We start from the raw sequence: 17,458 nt of genomic DNA, 5'->3' as shown, positions 1-17,458 counted from the left end.
GAAGTCGCTTTTTGGCGAGATCGATGTCTGCTTGTTTGAGAACTAGTCTATTCGGCTTGTCAGGAGTCCCGGGTAAGATCAGATATCCCAGCAAGCCAATGGGAATGGTGATGATTGCACAGATAATGTACATCCATCGCCACCCTGCCAGGCCATGGACGCCGTCAAGCCTTGCCGACGTGCCAGCTTGGATTAAGCTCGATGTCAACGTTCCGAGAGTGAGACCGACATAAAAGCAGCCGCCTCTACGGCCGATTTCATCCCCGCGATACCAAGATCCTGGACGGCAAATGTGAGTTTGGTCCGTTTTTCAAGGTTTGCAGATTTTACCTACCGAAAATGTAATGCATGCCCGGGAAGAATGCAGCCTGGCTCGCTCAGTTGAGACCCTAGCAGAATCATAGATAGATTTCAAACCTCAAACCACCCGACGAGAAATCGGTAAGCCATCAACTCCCCGTACGATGTCACTCGATACTGCAGTAGCGTAAACACACCCCATGAAATATCCAAAGCTGGAATAATCCAGGACATTGGAAATTTGGTGAAGAGATATGCGAAGGGGATTTGACCCAGAACCGCGCCAACGGTGTACATTGTCTGCAGATGAACGAGGTCATTACCATGCAGTTTTAGGTCATCAGAAAGACCCGAAACATATGCATTGTCTGAGAATAGGATTAGTCTAGTTCGAGTAGGGCTCACTGATGACCTACTTATGTTGGATTGGTCTATATATTTGGTCCAGTACGCAAGAAAGGCATATGGAACAATCAGAAGATCCAGCTTGAGGATAAGCTGCCGTTCCTCTTTCGTGTCATCGTCTGCAAACCACTTGATGTGATACCACTTTCTGCGTTGCTCTGAAGCCATCGCAGCAATTATTCTGCGAATGGAATTCCCCGGCGATTATTGCTAGCCTGATGATCGAGAAGGATAGTTCTACCGGGGCCACGATAGGTCTGATGGAAAACCTGTGAAGGGATAATATATCGACTCCATTGCAAAGATGCCACTCCCGATAGTAATGGCGTGACGACCTATACATGATGCTCGACAGGTCGTGGAAGTTTCCTATCTCCAGAGCTTTGACGCACAGAACGTTGCCTTGGTGGACGAACATATTGTGTACAAATTGGAGAGCCAAGCATCGTGTTAGAAGGTGGGGATAAGACGTGCTTGTCTAGCCTGCGCAATGCGATCCAAGCACATACTGCTCGTTTCGCTTTCTCGCCACTCGCTAAGCCTTATCATCTGTCAAGTTTGACTTCTCATTATCGATGCTTAACTGGTTGACTGAAGATATCTCGCCCAGCGCTCGCGCAGGAATCTGGGCCGACGATGGTGTATCTTCTTTCTCCCAATTGCCCCTTCATGATTCCTCATCAATCGAGATAATCAAAATGGAGAGGAATTCAGATACTAATACGATCATACGCACGCTGCCAGTGAAATCGAATATGGATAGAGGAGCTGATTCATATCTTGAATTCTTCACCGAGAGCATCAAGAGATTCAATTTCTTGGCCAAAGATTAGCGTCTAGCCAAGTCCTCGGAGAATGAGAAGCGCAATCTTTGAAAGGCAACTGGCTTTCGAATGTGACGCGGATACATATTATCGGCAATACTAGAGCGAGGAAAGATTCATTATCGCCAGCATGGACCTCTTCAACCTCGAAGCTTAGAGCTCTCATATCCGACCGCCTCATTAGTCCTGTTGACCTAGATGTTGAGTGTTTCGACGACCGTGTTCATCCAAATCAACTACCTTGGGTGGATGGTGGAAAAGACACCTTCGAGCTCAAACAGAACCAGAAGCCTGGACGGCATATCTACGAGAGAAGCCATTCATTGACATCTCCATGACCGCATGTATTTTTTTGAACTTTCTGTTGTTCATTGTTTTGAACGAATCAATCCAATCAATGTGTAGCCGCGGTCGGAAAGACAGCAATAAGAGCAGGCGGGTAAACAGAGAGCGGAATTGCCGGGTGTCGTTCCGATGACGTCGATCCAGCGGGGTCGATGGGGAAAGCAAAGCTACCAGATCATCATTTCCTCTCCTAACCAACCTTCTACCTCTCTCTCCGGTCTTTGAACACGGTGCTCGACTGCTTTTATCGATCGCGAACCCGTTCCGAGCTATACCATTGTGCGTTTGCGCTCTTCTCCATTCCTTCATGCCTTGCGGACAGCTTCTAACTACCCCTCTCCGAAGGTCGTTCCTCTCATCCGTGAAACCTCGCTCCCTTAACGCATTCAGACCGCTCCACTGTTCATCAGCCAACATGTCCGGCATTAGCAAGGCCTGCTGCTCGTACGTGATTTTTCAATTGGCGTTGTTATACCAGAGTGGCCTCAAGCTGACCATGTTCAGTATCCCTCCCATCGTTGCCCAAGGCTACAAGGGCAAAGGTGAATACAAAACAATCAATGGAATGAAGACATGTAGGTCAATTGTAAACTTAGAACTGGAAGCAAAAGAGTCACTGACATATGTTCAGACGTTACTGGCCCCGACTCTGCCTCCAAGGCCATCTTCATCGTCTACGGTGGGTAATCGTCCAATGGTTCATCCGTCTCTGCCCACAGACAAACAGCTAAGAGTGGCTTGGAAAACAGACATTTTCGGCTTTTTCCCTCAGACAATTCAAGGCGCCGATATCCTCGCTACCTCGAGCGAGCAGAAATACCGTGTCTTCATGCCCGACTTCTTTGAGGGCCAACCGGCCGACATCACCTGGTTCCCTCCTAAGACCGAAGAACACAAGGAGAAGCTGGGCAATTTCTTCCAAACCAAGGCTGCACCTCCAGCAAACCTGCCCAAGATTCCACCTTTCGTCGACGAAGCGAACAAGCTCGCTCCCAACGGCAAGGCCTTTGAGTCCTGGTCTATCCTCGGATACTGCTGGGGTGGAAAGATCGCATGCTTGTCCTCTGCCAAGGATACTAAGTTCAAGGCCGCGGTGCAGTGCCATCCCGCCATGGTTGATCCCAATGATGCTAAGAATGTCACTATTCCCATGGCCATGTTGGCTTCCAAGGACGAGAAGCCCAAGGACGTCGAGGCTTTCGGTGCCAACCTTAAGGTTGACCATTATGTGGAGACCTTCCCTACCCAGATCCACGGCTGGATGGCGGCTCGGTCGAACCTTGAAGATGAAGAAGTCCGCAAGGAGTATGAGAGAGGTTACAAGACTGCTTTGAGCTTCCTTCAGAAGCATGCTTAAAAGATCAGAGCTATGATGGAGGACGTAATGCTATTATCCCTAATATATATGAATGACGAGACAAAATGATGAATAATAACACGGCAGTTTTCTACCATGCTTTCCATAGTATCTAAATCACAATAACTCCATCGCGTGGCCAGCAAACCAGAGCTGTGATAGAGCCAGACTTCCAGATCCGGAAAGGGGCCCCGAATACTCCACCTCGGTCCCGAAAATCAACGTCATCGTTTATCCGCGGCTCGCTCTCCCCTTCTCATCCTCAAACTCCTTGCAACAGTTAAGCCATCAAAGCATCGATTAATATTTGCTTTGTCTCTTCTTGGCTCTTTTTGTGCGACCTTCTTCTATTCAAACAGTGATGGAGGGTCGCCACTTTTTCTAGTCTTGTTTAAAACATCGAAGTGTCCTTTAGCCGATCAGGTGGCTATACCTACATCTGATCGTACGATTTGATTCAACATGTTCATGTCTGGTCGAAATTTTTTCATGACATCAGGCTTTAAACTCCTTATCAATATTCCATAGATTATTGTGACTATATAAGGATCCTTTTGTCTCTACATGATTGTGCTGAGGTTATGATGGGTTGAACGACATAACCGCCACTCTCCAACGTTAGCGTAAGTAATCTGAAACCTCATGCCCCTCTTCTCATCAAGCTGTCAATATCCATCGACTCGCAAGTGCCCCTGGTACCCATCAATACTGAAAATTGACCTAGACCAAGATGCATGTATTATCTGGCAGGCGTCGTTCAGTTTCGAATGCGGCGCCTTCTGATACCGGCGCGAGCAATGCATCCGAGAGCTCGCCTAGGAGAGCTTCCTTCTCGCAGCAAAATAGTCGCGATTACAGCGCTTCTGGCAGACACACGTTGCGTAACCTTTTTCAGAAACATGGCGCTGCGTCAGCAACAGAAGATTTGCCGGCAACGGATGTACCTCGCGCGTCAATCGAGAAACACGAAAATGTGAGGTTTACTTGACTCGTAGCGCTTCTGGCCAACGCTGTATACTAAATACTCTATCAAGGGTAAATCTACCACGACCCCGAATGCGCAGCTGGTAAAGAACCCAGGCCGAGAAGATCACTCCTCGGGTTCTTCTAGAACGAAACATACACATGATTCGGACGAGCACGGCGAACGGCAGGATGCGTCAAATTCTCCCACTGACGCTCTTGTTAGATCTCACAAGGCACATGTTCACGAAAAGCCTTCGGCCGAGACTCATCTCAGCAGAGATGATATTCATGCCATATTTTCCGGGGCACCGTACTTCCTTCTAGAAAAGGGCAAGCATGGACTCTGGTATCCGCAAGTAATCTTCCCATGGGATGACCACGACCCTACGATTCAGCATCTATGGGACAGAAAATGTCTTCCTCATCCTTCATATACCGTGTGCACCCTTCATGCCCATCTCCCCGTCCCCGAAGGATTCCTTGAAGGTGACGCTCCTCTCAACTTAGACAGTTGGAAAAGAACCAGTGCATCAAAGAGAGCTACCTTCGATATTGGTGTATTCGAAGTCCCCAACATGCTTGCTATGAGCGGGATCGAGCCGGGAACTGTGGGCTTTCGCCATTATCTAGAGCTTCCAGTGGCTGATTCCGTTCGATTCGTTCCCACCGGAAAGCCCCATCTGCATGTTAATCTACTGCACCTTCATAACCTACCAGCAGTTGAGGCTGACGAACTTCTGGAACATTACCATGAGCCCTACTCGCAGTGCGTCGACGGTACTATACATGATCGAAAAATGCTTCTTGGAGACGGCCCGACCGCCTGGAAAAAGATTGGTCTGCGAGATATCAATTTTAAGGTCTTGGTCGACCGCCTTGAGACCTTGAGAAACCTGCGTCACGAGCTATTGTATGAGAACACGCAGAAAACGATTCTCGATGTAGAGAGCGCGCATGCACGCCACAGCGATTTATTTACCAAGTTTCTTCATCACCCAACCCGATGCATGCTCATGGATCTCGACAGCACGCATGGCCTCAAGGCTGAGATCAAGGCGTTGACCATGGTTTTAGCGACACCAGGAGCATGGTTCGACTTCAGTCTCGTCGAGTGGCGTTTCCGCATCGGACAGCTTCTCTGGGAAGCTCCTCCCCATGTGGACGCTGACTTCTTCGATCCAAGTACCATTCACAAACCCTGGTCTCACCCGGGCTTGGAACAGAAATGGTTTCTGATCCAGATGCTCCTCGCCGCGGAGCTACTTCTTCGCCTGGACGCCATTGTCAAAGTTGGGCTGGTTGAGAGCTCGAGGGATGTCACAGTCTCGGTTCAAGATGTGAACCATTTCGATAAGCTACGCAATCCTAAAGTTGACTGGGACTTGGTGGTGGTGCGTCGCTTCTTCGACAGTTTCAAGATCTCCTGGGGCGGCTGCCAATCCGTCGCAGTGTCGAACTCCCCGTCGCAGCCGTCAACCCAGGAGAAGTCGGCTCAAAAGGCTCGTCGCTTTTCATTCTTTGATAGCATAACACGCAGGCATCCTGTCCCACCTTCACCTCATTCCGACGTTCACGGGATATTCAGACTTACACCCACTCATATCGAACAGCAAGTTGAAGGGCTTTTGGCGTTTGCCGAAAATATCGGTTGGCCTCGTGTTGATTTGCTCAGAGAAACCTTCGCATCGAGATTACAGCACGGGGATTCGGACCAAAAGCTCACGGACATGTTTAACCGCCCTGTGCGTGATGCTTCAGTGGAGGACCATACGGAAGGAACCACCGGACACGACATGTTTAAAAGACTCGCTACTCGCCGCCTAGTAACCCTCAGCGGTCATTCCAGCGATCCTAAGTCAACGATGGGTGGTTGGATCACGAGGTGCTGGCTTTCTGGCTTTGTGATTCCTGGCAAGGCGATCAACCACTTGCTCATGGCTACGATACTAGAAAATGATCCGAAAGCCACTGCAAGACTCGGATCGGTGGCCAACCTATATGGAGGATTTGCTCTCAATGGAAAGAGCTGGTGGAGTCAAGAATGCATTGTTGGACGAGTGCTCGCCGCCCTGAAGGAAACCAAGGCGTGCATGGGTTGGATCGGCAGCACGACCATCCCCAAAGAGTGTCAAACCCAGGAGCCCCTTGACGATACCTGGTTTGAGGTGATCGTCAGTGAGCCGCCCCATGGTCTGGGGAAACCACGTATCAAGCAAGGAAACAAGATCTCCGTTGAGTCGACACCGCTGGGACTGGGGTCGTTGGTTAGTGGCGAGTTTACCTTGCCGGTGGACGATTTACCTGAGGCAAAGTCACCGGTGGATGTCAAGTTTAATGCTTTGACTTTTTCTACAGAGGAAGGGCGGCGAAATTCAAACCAGCATGCAATGGTGGCCCGCAAAGCAACGATGAGCTTCTCGCTGAAGTCGGGCTCAAGCACGGCCACATCAGATGTTTCCTTCCCATTAACCTATAACGTCAATTTTGTGACGTCGCATGCGTGTCGTTTGCCTCCAGGGTTAGCGTCATACCAGCACCATGCGTCACTTGATAGCGAAGACGACGAACGCGATAGATCGCGGTCGCTGTCTGCCGCCGAAGACTTCTCTCTCAAGTACGGGCGGCTTCCAGGCCACCCACTGCCGAGCTCATACAGGTACAAATATCTTGCACTAGATGCCTTGCCAGGTCCCGAGGCATCAACGATAGCGAAGGCTTTTGAGCATGCAGGCTTTGATCTGACGGTTGACGAAGTGTTCATTGTCGATGCTCGTCGTTCTGCTGAGAAGGAAGCATTGGCTAGATCATGGTGTGCTTCTGTGGGCTACGACGCCATCATCGGTCGAACTGGGCGGACATGTCTAGGGTGCTGCATTAGAGAAGCTCGGGCTCTTGCGGTTAAAGTGGTCATTCGCGTGGGTGATTAGGGAATTGCCAGCTGGGAGAACTGGCTCATTTAGACGGCGACTAATATCTTGATTTTTGAGTTCGTGAGAGTCGCTATGGTATCTGCAGCTTCTACAAGACAAGATCTTTTATTATCTATAGTAGCCTGTTAGGGCATGGTCATGATGAAATCACAGCTAGAGAACGCGGAAAGATGGAAGTATCTTGACCCAGGCAGCCCCTTTAACCGGTTAATCGTTTAGACGGGGCAAACTCGAAGATATTGCCAATGCAACCATAAGGTTGCGGAGAATCCGAGGAGTGTGGTGTACTATGGTATATTGCATAAATAATGTTAGTACGCTCCACTGGAAATCACTCCCTTATTAGGTAAAGATGGATTTCTAGCCTATTTCCACGCCCTTATATCCACGCATAATGATATCAAAATCTAGTATGGCAACCACCTGCCTTAATGACTGCATAGCACCTTTCAGGCATAGATTTTAGTAGATCTTGCAGAAAATTAGGTGGAATAGTATCCCAGGCCTCTCTAAGAGCTATCCTAAGCTTAGATAGAGTCATATATTTAGGGAAATTCGCCTGAAGATAGTTCTTCATCTAATTCTATACTATCTTAATAAGATTAAGATTAGGTGAGAAAGGGGGCTATCTAATTATATAGACTCTATTCCTCTCAAGCTCCTGGATAGTAGACTGAGCACCATGGCCTGGAGCACCATCCTGTACTAGTTAAAGATAAGGATAGTGATGGATATACTCTGTTATAAGAGGTACTATATATTAAATATAGCTTTAAGCATTAATTATACCCCATTCCTTCTCCTAGAATACTATAGGGCCTTTAGTAGTTCCATAAAATAAGCCCTAAAACATCCATCCTATCTTATGTGGGCGCTGTTCAATAATATAGTCTTTATAGAAGACCTTATCCTTACAGTGAGTAACCCATGTATGTATATAGTAACCTGGATTTACCTAGGTTTTATCAGTCCATAGTATAGCTTCCTATTAACTAGGAGACTAGTTAAGGTGCTCTTATGCCTAGAGGAGTTATTTCTGCTTATTCTTAGGAGATAGGGGTGGTTTCCTTCAAGTAATATATCTTTGATAGCCTCTAGAAAGTAAGGCTGATCTAATTACCCATTGAGAATAGCCTAGATCAAGATGTAAGGCTAATTCTCTATAAGTAAGGTATCTTGCATACCTTGATGAGGTGATAAACCCTATAAGATAGTCTATCTCCTCATCTTTCATTGCTAACGGCCGACCAGACCTTTTAGAAGGGGTAGGGTGACCAGCCTGGCAGGCTAGCTGGACCTGATGTATAGAAACCCCTAAGTATTTTGCAATATCTTCATATTTCATATTTAGTGAGTGCAGAGTTAGGATTTGCAGGCGCTCATCTCTAGTTAGCTGGAAATAAGGAGGTGTAGAAGGAGTCATATTGCTGTATAGATATTTAGTAAAGAATTGATGTTGATGGTTACAGTCTATTAGATATCCCTAAATGATAATGGCACGGAGTTCATCCTAATTCTACGCAGTTCGGCGCCCCACCATACTAACATTACTTACTCAACATACCAGAGTATATGAGAGTACAAGATTGGGCCACAAGGTGCATGACCAAGGGCGGTCTCAAACCCAAAATGCAACCTTCCCCTTCGGACATCAAAGCAAGGCATGCGATTGGACCGACTCAGATGCCACGTTCAGGACACTTTAGTTATCAAGATGAAAGACACGTAAGGGTGGAGGAGGAGCAGTCAATCTGATCAGAGCATGTCTGCATGCAGTTAAGTGCCCGAAGATGGTGAAACAGGCCGGCGTGCGCCTCAGACAGACGCACCAATCGAGTCTATGGGGACGCCAAGAGGCTTCCTCTCGCAGATATCTTCCGGTCTGCAAGTCATAGGCTCGCAAGGAAACCTGAATAAATGACATTTCGCGCTTGGGGCGCTCGACGTTCTCTCACACGAGGAATACGGTGCGGAGAATTTAGTCATATGTAGTTAGAATGATGAAAGGCACACACCAATGGCAAGTCAAGCTTCTACGGACTTGCATGGCGTTATTTATCCAGGATACAGCACTTTGGCTTCGAAATTCTCCGTCGCGTACACTCTGTACCTAGTCCAGGGCCTATTTCGGAGTAACCTCAAAAGTGTGAAGACACAAGTTCGCCCAGCCAGTTTACGAAAGCCCCATCACTCTGATTCCACGAGCTGAAGCAGTACCCTGGTGTAGTCCTATCTGTATGGAAAATAATTTTCCAAAAAATTCCGGTACCTCTTGAATGGCGAGCACAAACAGACCCTTAGAAACAAAAGAAGATTAGGATACCGAAAGAGGTGGCACCAGCCTCCTCTGGGACACAGCATACAAGCATGCGCCAGTTTCATTTATTGTCAAGTAGACTACGGAGTAATTTCCGGCGCAAAGCCCTGACTATTTTTCCCAACCGTTCAGGGTCTGTTAGGGGCAAATGGCTACCCAACGGAAATTGACTGCGCACGTGGGCACCAGAGACAAGACCATGGTGTCGTCCATTGCCCATCAGTCAGTCCATGACAGACCCATCCACGTCGAAGTGGGCTCTACTGGCAAGATGCACCACTGCAGGCTCTGAATCTGAGTCTGAATCTGACACTGGTCTCTTCCTCTCATGAAGAGATACCTACAGAGGAAATAAGTCGGATATTAGCGGGCCTAACATACACGCCATGTGGCGCTCATCAAAATCGCAAATGAAAAAGGCGACATGAGCGAAGCCAATCCTGGACAGATGGCCTGCAACTACCCTGACTCCTGAGACATGATGCTGAGGATTGCGAGCTGCATGCTCGCTTGTGGTGCGTAGTGCGGTTTTCTATGTACCTGCAGTCGGAGAAGAGACCAAATTGTGCAATCAGCCGAAATAGAGCGATTTACTCCGTAGCCTGGAAGGATGCGGTCATCATTATTGGTTCTTTGGAGAGACGAAGGATCATGGCGCAAGAGTCAAGATGGTGTGGCACTAGTAGTGCTCCTGCTGGAATGTGTCCACAGCCCACAGTCTATGCATAAGCGCTGAATAATACAGAGTAATGATAAAAGTCATGGTGGTGGTTACTGAATTGGAAGAAGCGACTCGCAAATTCCAGGAAATGAACAGCGACTGGAGAACCGACCAGATGTGTTCATCGCAATTTCTGAGACGATCTCGCTTACGTATATCAGTCTCCGATCCCACTAGCACGCAACTCGCAGCAAGTGACGAAAAGAGCAACATCCACGCGACCCTCTCCTTTGCCATAAACCTGTACTGTGTTTATTCTGCACACATAAATACTCTAAAAATGCAATGATTTATCCCTATGCAAATTGAAAGTAGTTAACCAGACATCTGCTGACGTAATCCGGATTTCGCCTGCGCATTCTTGCAATCGTTGCAAAGAGACTTTGTTTCAGATATGTGCATGCACTAGGCCATTTAGAGTCGAGAATCGCGTTTAAACTACGCATGTATGAGGTGAAGGTGGTACGAAACAGGACCCTGAGTCTGGGAGAGAAGAGCCAAGCAATATGGGTTGCGCGTATTGTGGGTACGTACTTAGTGCTGGACTTTGGACTGGGACTTGGTAATGTGCTCATTGGTTCTGTGGGTATGATAGGTATTTATAGTAAAGGTTGCGATCTTGAGATTGCTGGATGTCTAACGGGTTGACATGGTATTACTCTTATGAACTGCTCATACTGTTCTCTATGGAGTATCTCATTAGGGGTTACATCGGGACCTGGTCATAGTGTCCAGCTTCGATACTACAATAATAAAGCGGTCCTATATTATCTCGTTTTATCTTTTACTCTCTGTGAATCAAGTTTTCGAGATATCAGGCTGTGCCTTGGTTACTTTGTAAGTTGGTATACCTCTCTCCAGAGTATACTATGTAGATAAGTGTGGGTCGAGAACTCAGACCATTCCCTTGGGACATGACATCAACAAGAACAGTGCTGCCTTGACACAAAATTGTCTCTTCAGCTTATGGATAGATTGAATTTTGCATTGTGCGCACTGGGGACTGAGTGACAGACACATCTCTTAGTCATTACCCCTTACAGATTCATACAGCTGAGATTCGCTGGCCAAGAACCCACCGGACACGCTAGGATGCAGATTTGACCCTTAATCAAACACTGACTTTGGGGCCCACCCCTTTCTGACAGATCGGTACTCTGTGGTCTTGTTTCATCGTCCATTCCCATTTCATATGTTATGGCTACAATTGCTATTACTTACATCCATCCAACCTACTGCAATGGTAGCTACCTTAGTGATAGGATTGCTCTATTCCAATATTCAAGAGATGCACTTCTGCTGATAAATTTGAAAATGACGAGTACCTCACCTTTGAACAGATCCAGGAACAGGCAGGAACAGGTGACCTGATGACAGTTGAGACACCTGAAATGCACGTAGGTAGAAGCCTCATTACCCATGGCCCATTCCCTGCTCTGGATCACCAATCACGGACCATTCCCAGATTCCCCAGTCCAAAGGATGACGACGAAGGGGCTTCTCGAAGGTCCATGTTGCTGTCTTGTGCCACTAGACCCGTTCTGGAAATTCCTCAGACTCATCAAATGATCCAACCCAATGAACGATCAGCTCACCATGTGGGCAATCTCTCTCACCAGGTTTCTGATGCTGATTCGCCAAGATCCCCGAGTTCCCCGACGTTGGCCGTACACTTGACCAATCAGCTCACAGCAAACATACTCATGGACATGGGGGTGAAATCCCTCCCTCCAGCATGATGCCAAACCTCCTCGAATAACCTAGGTAAAAGTCACCGGAGGTTAGATGTTGTGTAGGAGATCTAGATTATCATGATTCCTGAATCAGAGTGAACTTTTAGACCTCGAGATGATTGACAAGATTCAGCCTTTTTGAGATCATTATGATAAATAGCGTTCGTAGACCATTTTCTTCGAGAAGCATGGTTTGCTGCTTCCCCACTTGAGGTAGTTTAAGGTCTGTCACCCATTTGGGGGACCATGGTTTGTGCCCTCATGCTCAACCAGTGCTGAGCGTGCGACGGCGCTGATGGGATCAGGGGTTTCTTCCTTGACATGTATTCGGCATAGTGCGATGCCGAAAGAAAAAGGAATTGAAGCTTGTTCACGAGGCTCAACCTTTGCAGTACTCTCTCTTAAACAACAGAGACCGCAGTATACAAGCCATCAATCATGCATTTCGTTGCGTTGATGGACTTCCTACGGCTTTACAGACCTCAATCAGTCATCCATCTTCAGAAGAGGATTTCACTGCCACATTCTGGAAGCGAGAATGCTGCGAAGAAGGAAATTATAGCTGTGGACACTGGACAGCAAAGTATGGTACTAAAATAAAAATAATAATTAGGCACCGTTACCTCTCCAGAGTCGGCGTTTCATGTTATGATTAGTTTGATATCGACATCGCCTTAGCTACAGGGACTTTATTCAGCATCTCTTCTAATTGCCCTATGAATCGATTCAGTAGTACTGTAAAGGAGACTGCCAAATGCTGGGTTCATCATCGTCATTGCCTCTCTATCATCTTATTGCTTGTTCTTCCTCTTCTATTAATATCATTATTATTCTTATTTCGCTCTTTTTTATTTAACTTACCTTCAGACTTTATCCCTTTTTTTTTTTTTTTAATTTTTTTTAAGAAAAAGAAAAAGAAAAATTAATTTCTCCCCCTTCCTTAGGCACCTATTATTCTTCTCGACTGGAACATACCCAACACTCTAATCCTCATAGAGTTGCGCGAATCATAACCTTTCGAAGCTATCTGGGTTTTCTAGAAAAAAAGACCTCAGAATAATAATTATAATTATTCTCTCCATCATCTATTGAAGTGAAAAAATAAATAAATAAAAAAAAGGGAAAATTACAGTCGGGGGACCTTAGACCACGAAGCCTCACTCTTTTCACCTACTAGATACATCCTCTTTCTCCTACTCCTTCTGCTACTCAGCACGGAGTATCTTGCCTATTATTATTATTACCACTATTATCCTTTCTTCTTCTCTTCTATCCCTTTTCTCTTGAACATTCTACCTTTCCAGTATTTCATTACTATTGTTTTCCAATCATTTATTCCCTTCTTTCTCCTTATTGTCCTTCCTCCGCCCCGTGGATGTACCCTTTTCGATAGGCCGAGGAACCTCAGACGCCTCTCTTGCTCTATGCTCGTGCCTACGTCGATTGCAACATCTACCACGACTTCTCTGTCTCGTTTTGTAAACTTGACGAGGACAGGCGAACAACGCCGTCGACAACTACTCCTACAGAAGAGCGATCTCTAGCGTCGAATCTCGATCACCCTAATCATCCCTGAAACACCGCCCTTTATTACGACTTAATATCTATTAATATCCGTGGATTGCTCGTTACTGTTGCGGGAAAATACAACTACTACCAGAGTGTGGAGAAATACATTGCTGAAACGTGGAGGGGCGACTGTCGCAAGGCCATCAATTATTCGCTTAATCCTCGAAACAACGCATCGCATCATTCACCAATTCTCCAGCTCGACCTCACAGCCGCATTCGTTGTCTCGTCTAGATAGACCCTAGACAGTCTCTCTGTTCTGTTTTGGTCTGTTGTGCATGGCCTCTGCCCGTGGTTCCTTGCAGTTACCCTCCACAGCCCACACTCTCCCCTCCTTCGTCTTAGTGTGATTGATGCACCCTCGGCCCAGTGGCATCTTTGCGCCATCTCTCGCCCTTTTGGAGCTATGCCCGCAGTCCTGGTCCAGAATATGACATCGTTACCGAATACACAAGCACCCATCATGGAAAACCCCACCGCAGACAAGAAGCGCAACAAGTTGGGATACCATCGCACATCAGTCGCATGTGGTGAGTGCACGCCGCAATCTGATTCTCCTTTCTTTTTCTCTTCTTCCTACCGGTCGATCAAGTTTCTCATGCTCTGGCGAATAGTACACTGCCGACGGCGGAAAATCCGATGTCTAGTGGCAGCCGACGACGCCCAGGGTCGATGCGAAAACTGCATCCGTCTGCGCAAGGAATGCCAGTTCTTCCCGGTTGACCAGCAGCCTCCCGTGGAGAAGAAGTCCCGGCCAAACTCTAGACTAGAAAGCGCATCAACAGATCCTTCGACTACCTCTTCATCACCTCCCACCATGGGCGGAGGTCCTGACCACTCCGAGTCATTCTACCCCTACCAACCCATGCCCTTGGACGCGAGCCAGGATGCGTCGGGGTTCCACGCCACTTCTTTTCCCGGCAATCCCATGTCGTCATTCGTACCAGGTAGGCAGGCAAGACTCGCTTGAGTTGACAACGGCATTTGCTGACTGAAGCTCACATTGTAGGGTCCACTGATTTCACGGCAGCACCTGCATTAGACCCATCAGTTCCGTGGGACGAGTACACGACGATTTCTGACCCCCAGTTATTGAGCGCTATGGCTGCGGGGAAGCCCCAGATGATGAACATGCCTCCTAACGCATGGAGTCCGGGACCGAACAATATGGTGCCTATGCCTCCCAACGCCGCAATGGCAACAACGCCAACGGTCCCATCCCAATCGCAGCCGATCAGCCCCGTACAGGCGTACGCCATGCAACCGGACGGTTCAGTTTGGCCGGTTCCCCAACCACCGACACGCTCAATGACCTTTCCGGCACAACCGGAGATGGCTTCGTACCCGAATCCGAGCCAGTTCAGCCAGCAGCAAGTGCACCCGGAGCTGAAACGTAGGATGACTAGTCCCGGTCAGGGATACCCGGGGCCGCCTGTCAATCCTCAGAGTCCACCGCCTGTCGAGTTACAGGCGACAACCGTGTCGATGTCATACCCCGGCCAGCCAGCGGCCATGGGCTACCCGGGATGGCATGATATCAACGGTATGCCGACGATGAATGTAGTGCAATATCCTATGTATACGGCAGACCCGACACAGCAGGCGGCATTTGGAAGCCCCTCGGGACCTATGGGTCATCCCAGGCAGGGCCCGCCGCCGCCGACATGAACACTGCTTTACAACCGATGCAAAGAAAGGATTTTGTTTTAGAATAATACCCAGTGGCACGCATGCATTCGTTTATTTCGCTTCTCTGTTCATACGAATTTCTCGTGATGGCTTTCACCTTGCACACTGGTCATTAGCGGGCGCAAAAGGATCTTTTGGGCGGCATCTTCTGGTCATTCGTTTCTTCCATTGCGATACCTTTTCGTGCGATATCATTTAGACTTGGCGACGTCTTCAGCTTCGCATTTCTATTTCTTATGTGGTTCCAGCCTTCGTTCACGACCTATTTCTCACTTTCTCACTTTCGACATTTCATTTTTCATCTTTTGACATGAGGCAGGTATCAGTTTGCCAGAGTTTTACTTCTACGAGGTCGGCCCAAGCAAACACTGACCCATTAAGCCTGCTGTTTGCCATACCTCTGTTCACGGCCTGTCGGATCTCACTCAGATATGGTGTTCACCATCATTGTCACAATATCCCTGTTTCATGACATTGACTACAACCATTTCCATCTACCTCATGTTTGAATTTAACTGTATAGACTTTCTTACCTTATCCCCTTGTCGAGAATTCGAATTGCCATGTCATATGATACCAAGCTGCATTGCATACATCGCTAGATTAGAAGCTAAATAAATGAACGGGTGACGAATCTGCTATATATCATCTAGTCCAGCAGTACCCGTACAGGGATCAGATAGGTGTTGAGACTGGAACTTCAAGGGTCTGCTTATTTGCTGTCCTGTCTTGTATGGCCTCATTCGTGCAATGTCCAGATTTGGCTACAATATGTGACGCTCCTAACCCACAACAACTTATAGATTATCCAGCATCGGCTCAAATGTCGTGACTGGACAGCGTTAAAGGGAGGGTCAAGTCATGATATTCAATCGAAGCTCACAAATGTCTAGTTGACAGGTGAGAACGTAGGTCACTAAGGATAGATGACAGAACAGGACAGAGGAGCATAGATATATCAATCACTACTCATATGTACTTGAGATTAGATATGTATACTAGCGAGGAATAGATCTGATCAATGGCATTGTCAACCATTATCTGCTCCTAGATAACGTTACATTGCATTAGGGCTTGCAGTATACGGACAATTGACCAATATCGGGGCCGTTATCGTCCGCGGAGAAAGCTCATCGATCACCATTACCCCTTGGCCTTGTAAGGTCTAGTGCTGCAGTAAGCTACTGGGTTGTGTTTCGGGTGCATGACAGTTGAATCCTCAGTACTCAACGCCTGTGTCTTGCAATTCTATGTAGAGATCGTTAGATGTTCCTAAGTGTAGAAGCATAAGGATCTGGAGTTGATCATATGCCATAGGCACGAGACGCGGCGGCGAGAAGATGGTTGTTAGTCGAGGATATAATCAGTTTAGCAAGCTGAGATGCCAATAAATGGAGCATGCTCCTTATCAGGAGGATCTCGTAGAAGAGCAGGGATTGTAATCTGTACCAGGATCTCGGCGAGCTCATTCGATGAACCGCTGAGAGATATGATAACGTCTCATAGAATCAATTTTCCTGCGTGCAATTGAAATGAGTCAGTTGATCCATTGAGATCTAACGATAATGGAAGAGAGGATTCCAAGGTATATCGAGTCCACCGCATGGAGATCAGATAGATGTATCTGGGGTCTGAGTGGAGAAGATCTGCAGTAAAAGAAGAGATACGCAAAAACAGCCTCAGTCTCTCCCTGATTTTACCCTTGGCATTGTCCTGATAACGACATCACCTCATAGCCATTGAGGACGCTGAACTGCCTGCGGCGCATTCCTATTGCTCGTGTGGATTGCAGGGTATCGGGACAAGCCTGGATCCTAACGTGACTTGTCGGGTGCAAATCATAGTCTTATCTCCAACGCTCAGGGGTCTAACATGCAGAGTTATCGCAGAGCAGGGCTTGGTTTTTCGGTCTGAAACAAAGGGCGAGCATACAAAACCAGACCCGGATCCTACTGGGCTGAGATGACTGGTTTGGTTCTTTGCGTCTATGAGAGCAGCAATGGACCCTCAATAGCTATCACCTTCCGTGACGCCTTATCATGCGGTTGTGGAGTGATGATAAACTTCAGATTACTTTTGCGTACGTCTCAGTCTTTGAGTCAATCTTATATAGGAGCCGCGGACTCGTCTCCTGTTCTCTCTTTTTCGCTGCTCCTCATCATGTGCGCTGGAGAGCCTTAGGACTCAGGCCTCAAGCCACGCTCCCCGATTCTGACAAGTCAAAGGTCGACTGCATATGATGGCCTTGTCTACCTATATACTGGCAGTACGGAGTAGTTCCTTGTCCTCCTGAACATCCACG

At 47.5% G+C, this 17,458-nt stretch overlaps 4 protein-coding genes across 4 annotated transcripts in view; 3 read left to right on the top strand and 1 right to left on the bottom strand.

Annotated features, from left to right (window-relative positions):
• Positions 1–873, bottom strand: part of Asppvi_009197 (putative MFS transporter Seo1) — a gene marked incomplete at both ends in the record, with an annotated part of 1,833 nt that extends 960 nt beyond the window's left edge. Inside the window, 4 exons of the mRNA XM_043305055.1 lie at positions 44–279; positions 335–368; positions 418–668; positions 717–873. Coding sequence (XP_043160990.1) covers positions 44–279; positions 335–368; positions 418–668; positions 717–873 — 678 coding nt within the window. The remainder of the gene's footprint in view (positions 1–43; positions 280–334; positions 369–417; positions 669–716) is intronic.
• A 1,416-nt stretch (positions 874–2,289) lies between these two features.
• Positions 2,290–3,231, top strand: Asppvi_009196 (dienelactone hydrolase family protein; the record flags this gene model as incomplete). Its single annotated transcript, XM_043305054.1, has 4 exons — positions 2,290–2,318; positions 2,379–2,449; positions 2,506–2,553; positions 2,624–3,231. 4 exons carry the CDS (start codon positions 2,290–2,292, stop codon positions 3,229–3,231), a joined length of 756 nt encoding a protein of 251 aa, XP_043160989.1.
• Positions 3,232–3,961: 730 nt separating this feature from the next.
• Positions 3,962–7,124, top strand: Asppvi_009195 (uncharacterized protein; the record flags this gene model as incomplete). The annotated part of the gene is made up of 2 exons (XM_043305053.1): positions 3,962–4,204; positions 4,266–7,124. 2 exons carry the CDS (start codon positions 3,962–3,964, stop codon positions 7,122–7,124), a joined length of 3,102 nt encoding a protein of 1,033 aa, XP_043160988.1.
• A 6,749-nt stretch (positions 7,125–13,873) lies between these two features.
• Positions 13,874–15,135, top strand: Asppvi_009194 (putative C6 finger domain protein; the record flags this gene model as incomplete). Its single annotated transcript, XM_043305052.1, has 3 exons — positions 13,874–13,997; positions 14,082–14,414; positions 14,477–15,135. 3 exons carry the CDS (start codon positions 13,874–13,876, stop codon positions 15,133–15,135), a joined length of 1,116 nt encoding a protein of 371 aa, XP_043160987.1.
• Between the last annotated feature and the right edge of the window lie 2,323 nt (positions 15,136–17,458).

The sequence above is a fragment of the Aspergillus pseudoviridinutans genome (assembly GCF_018340605.1).
Source record: "Aspergillus pseudoviridinutans IFM 55266 DNA, scaffold_6, whole genome shotgun sequence".
In the NCBI taxonomy this organism is placed as follows: domain Eukaryota; kingdom Fungi; phylum Ascomycota; class Eurotiomycetes; order Eurotiales; family Aspergillaceae; genus Aspergillus; species Aspergillus pseudoviridinutans.
The sequence above is the reverse complement of the archived record's forward strand: the minus strand, read 5'-3'. Positions and strand labels throughout refer to the sequence as shown.